The 4,671-nt window shown below is 38.9% G+C and overlaps 1 protein-coding gene across 1 annotated transcript; it reads left to right on the forward strand.

Moving 5' to 3' along the window:
- Nucleotides 1–919: 919 nt before the first annotated feature.
- LOC129722935 (EEF1A lysine methyltransferase 2) lies at nt 920–1,964 on the forward strand. The gene is made up of 2 exons (XM_055676801.1): nt 920–1,394; nt 1,449–1,964. Exons 1-2 carry the CDS (start codon nt 1,187–1,189, stop codon nt 1,910–1,912), a joined length of 672 nt encoding a protein of 223 aa, XP_055532776.1. The 5' UTR covers nt 920–1,186; the 3' UTR covers nt 1,913–1,964.
- The last annotated feature ends 2,707 nt before the right edge of the window (nt 1,965–4,671 follow it).

Raw genomic sequence — 4,671 nt, forward strand, 5'->3', positions numbered from 1 at the left:
GACCGGTGTGAAAACGGGTGAGTGAGCAAAATAGCCGCGCTGTACACAGCCGCCATAACAACTCAAATGGTACCGCACTGTTAAGGATGCCCTAAATAACATTATGTTTGTATGGTCCCCGTGGTTCTGTGGTTAGCGATGTCGGTCGGCTAGCTCTCCCAACGGTTGTGATATCGGGTTCAATTCCCGATCAGGTCGAGGAACTTTTCGAGCTGGACATTTTCTCGACTCAGCACTGGGGCATGGTGTATCGTTGTACTTATCCTACAACATGCAAAATGTGTCGAAAACAATATCGTTAACGAATTCTCTCAACTAATCTAGTTGATCGAGACCGCATTAGCCCCCAGGCTAGCGTGCGATATTGTTTGTTAACATTATGTTTCAATTTAGGGCTGAGCACCTTGACTTTTTCAATATCGATTTTTTTGGGACACCCTACTCAACAAGTTCTTTTTGAGATAGGCCATTTTACGAACTGACAGCTGTCACGGATCCTCCTGATATTGATGCTGCTTTTATGTGCGTTATGTCAGCGGTTCCGAGCTTGCTGTCAAAATTTCATTCATGAATTGAGTTCAGAAACGTCTCGTAAAAATGGTCTGTTGTTATAATTTGTTGGTCATTGGCAATGAGAAGGTAGATCGTATTACATACAGCAGCTTCGACGAGCAACTCGTTTTATTTGCAATCGGTATCGAGTCGACTCGTCTTCTGTATTAGAGCCCAATGCTACCACGAGTAGACCGGAATCTAAATTTTCCACGGTAACCGCGGTATAATAGCTAACGTTATGCCCTTTCGTTGATTCACACTAAAATTATCACATTTCTCGAAGAGATGCGAGACGTTATGGTACGAAATTTAACTGTTCTTGATAAAAGTGCATTGTGTACATTCAAATTTAATTGGCCCTGACACAAGTAAAAGAGATTTTTAAGGCTGTTCGCATCAACGTGAATTCTCATATGCAATTGTCAATTTATGTGTGATCTGTGAAGACAAAAGCAAAAATATTTCCCTCCTTCACTTTCGCAAGTAAAAACCAAACCAATATCAACAGAGTCGTCAGGGCCAATTAACAACAAGAGTCTCGTCCGGCATCTTCGGGTAAACTTAAACTTTGAGAAATTTTGTAAACTGGATCCCGTAATTCTATAAAAACCGTCGAAAGAACAAAACAAAAATGAGTGACACGGTGCAAGAGCTGGAGGGCTCCGAGTTGGGCACGAAGGAATACTGGGAAACTAGTTATAAATCCGAGATACGCAACTACAAAGACCACGGTGATGTGGGTGAAATTTGGTTCGACGAAGATAGCCAGCTGAGAATCATCCGATGGATCGAAAAGCAGGAAGAATTGATAAGCCAAGATGACGCGATAATTGATTTGGGTAATTCATTGCGGCCAGCTCCAAAGTGATTCACAAAGTTTGAAATTATTCTAGGTTGCGGTAATGGCATGCTGCTGGTGGAGCTTGCTCGCGAAAGTTATAGCAATCTAACTGGAGTTGATTACTCACCAAATGCTATTGAACTCGCCCGAACCATTAGTAAGGACCAGGATCTTTGTATCACGTATAAAGTGGCCGATTTACTCAACCAAACGGATGTGAAAGCTTTAGGGAACAACTTCAAGGTAGTTCATGACAAGGGTACTTATGATGCTATCAGCTTGAACCCGGAGGATCCAAAGTCGATGCGGGAGAGTTATATGCGAAGTGTTGCTCATCTTTTAAAGGAAGATGGTTTTTTCATACTTACCTCGTGCAACTGGACTCAGCCAGAATTGGTGAAAAGTTTCGAGCGGTATTTTAAGTTATATCAGGTGATCCCGACACCTTCGTTTCAGTTTGGTGGCAGCGTGGGTAACGTGGTTACTTCAATTGTTTTTTGTAAAATATTTAGATAATAAAATTGTTGTTTCGAGGCTGTGTTATCAGCTGCCAAACCAATTCTACATATCTGTATAACGTATTTGAAAAGTCTGTATATTTTGTGTGTAACCAGCACACGAATCCGAATCGTGTTGTGCTGCAGTGATAGACGACGAGAGATCAGCGGTGCTCTGCAACACATGTTTTGTAGTATCAGTATTGTTGCCTGTACCAGTATTTTTCCTTCAAGACATCAGTTTTTATTACATTCATTAATAGATAGGTTAATACATTTTTTAAGTAAAGGGGTCACGAACTATTCAGAGACTCTTTCCTTTGAAGACATCAAATTAGTCTAAATTCATGGAAGCAAACATTAGTTTGTAGGTTTTTTTTCCTCTGTGTGGACTCATCACTGCGACCAGAGACATATTGATCTATTGTGATGTTGCCCAGGTGTTTTCTGTACTCCGCACTTCATATTACAATTCCCTGAACTGAGGCTACACCTAACGTTCCTCTCTGGCCAGGTTTATTCTAAGAGGGACTTATTATGTCAAGAGAAAGGAGTCTTATCGAAACCTCGTTCCTCGTGCCAATATCGCCAATTACAATTCCCTGTAGAGAGTGAATATTTCTGAAATCAGTTTTATTATAAGAAGGACTCATTTTGTCAAGAGGAAGGAGTCTTATCGAACCTCGTTCCTCCTACCAACACCGCGTCACAATCTCAATTCCCTGAAGAGGCACTAAATGCTTCACGTCTGGTCAGGTTTATTATAAGTAGGACTTATATTTCTGTCAAGAGGAAACCTCGCTCCTCCAGCCAAGACCGCGTCATAATTACAATTCCCTGAAGTAAACTGTTATACGTTACTCAGAACAGTTTTATTATAAGAGGGACTTTTTTGTTAGGATGCAAGTCAGCAAGGGTACTATAGAATTCAGCTTGAAGGAAGGGTATGTAGTGGAGAGCCTGAGAATGAACCCATGTTAAAGTCCTTTGACAACCAAATGGCCTGATTCTACTAAGATTCGAACCCACGACCACTCGCTCATCAAAGCGGACTCTGTAACCTTGCGGCTACGAAGCTCTCTAGTTTGTAGGTTAGTTGGGTTAGGATAAATAAACTATTCAAACCATAATGTATAGGATAAGTGAACTATTCAAACCATAATGTTGAGGAATATAACACTTAAGTTCTAATTATAATCACTCTGAAGAGTTCTCAACTGGTGAAGGTCTAAGCTACGTTCGCCAAAATGTAGGTAGCGCATTGCACTTTGTTGGTCCGATCCCTTAGCTAGCCGAAGTAAAGTTATATAAGATGACCCGGGTGAGATTACTTTACATGCAGATTCAAAACGAACCTAGGGAAGTTGAAGGGAAGAGAAAGCGAAACCTCTTGCGTAGGCCAAAACGAACCAGAGGGGGCTGATAAAATGGTATGCCTTAAGGCAGATCTGGCCACCAGGAGAGGAAGGCATATTATTGGAATCAAATCCAAATTCGTCAAAGTGGTAAAATGTTGATACATTAGTTAACAATGATAAAACAAATTTGGGAATCATACAGCGGAAATTCTTCTAGAAGTTATATTAAGCACATCAAATGAATTCGAAATTGAATATGTATATGCAATAACCACCGATAACGGTTAAAAATTTTGTGAATGTAAGATTGTTGCTAGAAAATTAGGAAAATAATTTGAATCAAATGGAATTTGATGATCAGCTACATGAATCAACCTGAAAAACGTCAATACACTTGATTCGAGAATACAGCATTTTATGCGGCATTATATGTCGACCATGATTGTATGAATTTGAACCGCTAATACTTTCTTACGTACAGACTGAAGACGCTGTTGATTGGAGAAAAAAATAATTATGAACAAACATGAAAGTGCTTATCTGCCCCATTCTTATACATATGATTTGACGTGAGGGTACGACTACGTCTACGCCAAGGACAAATTTACGCGAATAACGAACCAATCACATGCGACCATGCCTAGCATAGACGACGAATAGACACCAACCATTTACTCTATATCAGTGTTAAAAAACAAAAAAAATCCTTCCCTACGTTTTCCCGTCCCAAGAATAGGTCAATTAATGTGTGCTTCCATGAACTTTGACTAATTTGATGTCTCGAAGGTAAAGGTTTTTCGAAAATTTTGAAACAGGCCTCTTACTCAAACAATTTTTCAACCTGCTGTTAGAACCTAATAAAAAGTGATATTCTTAAATAAAACTCGTTGGTAGAGCGGTACAGTACAGGTGGAGCAGAGCACCATTGGTCTATCATATTGTAGCGAAATACGATTTCTATTCATGTGCAATCAAGGAAAACCTGCAACTCATGAATTTGATTAACATAGAACCCTAAATTACTCAGCAAAAATTAGACATTTTGCAACAGTTATAAGTTATTTTTATCTGATTTTATCTTCAATGGTCATTTCAAAATTGTTACCGTTATTATATCGAAAGAGTAAGAAACTTCTGAAAAAAAATTGTAGAAAAATTTATTTCTCATTTTTCCATGATCGGACAGCCATCAATAGTAAACTAAATATTTGTATATTTTTTTCAGAAAATAGGTAATTTTTTTTTTTATTTATTGACGTAGGACTACGTCTAACCGCACTATATCGAGATACATTCTGCGGAAACTAAAACCAAGGTGTAACGTCGGAATGAAAGATTTCAAACGGTGATACTGATGTAACCACATGATGGATTACAATAATCAATATGTCGTTGGATTGATAAAATGATGGACAGTTTT

This window comes from Wyeomyia smithii, chromosome 2 (genome assembly GCF_029784165.1).
Source record: "Wyeomyia smithii strain HCP4-BCI-WySm-NY-G18 chromosome 2, ASM2978416v1, whole genome shotgun sequence".
NCBI classification, from domain to species: domain Eukaryota; kingdom Metazoa; phylum Arthropoda; class Insecta; order Diptera; family Culicidae; genus Wyeomyia; species Wyeomyia smithii.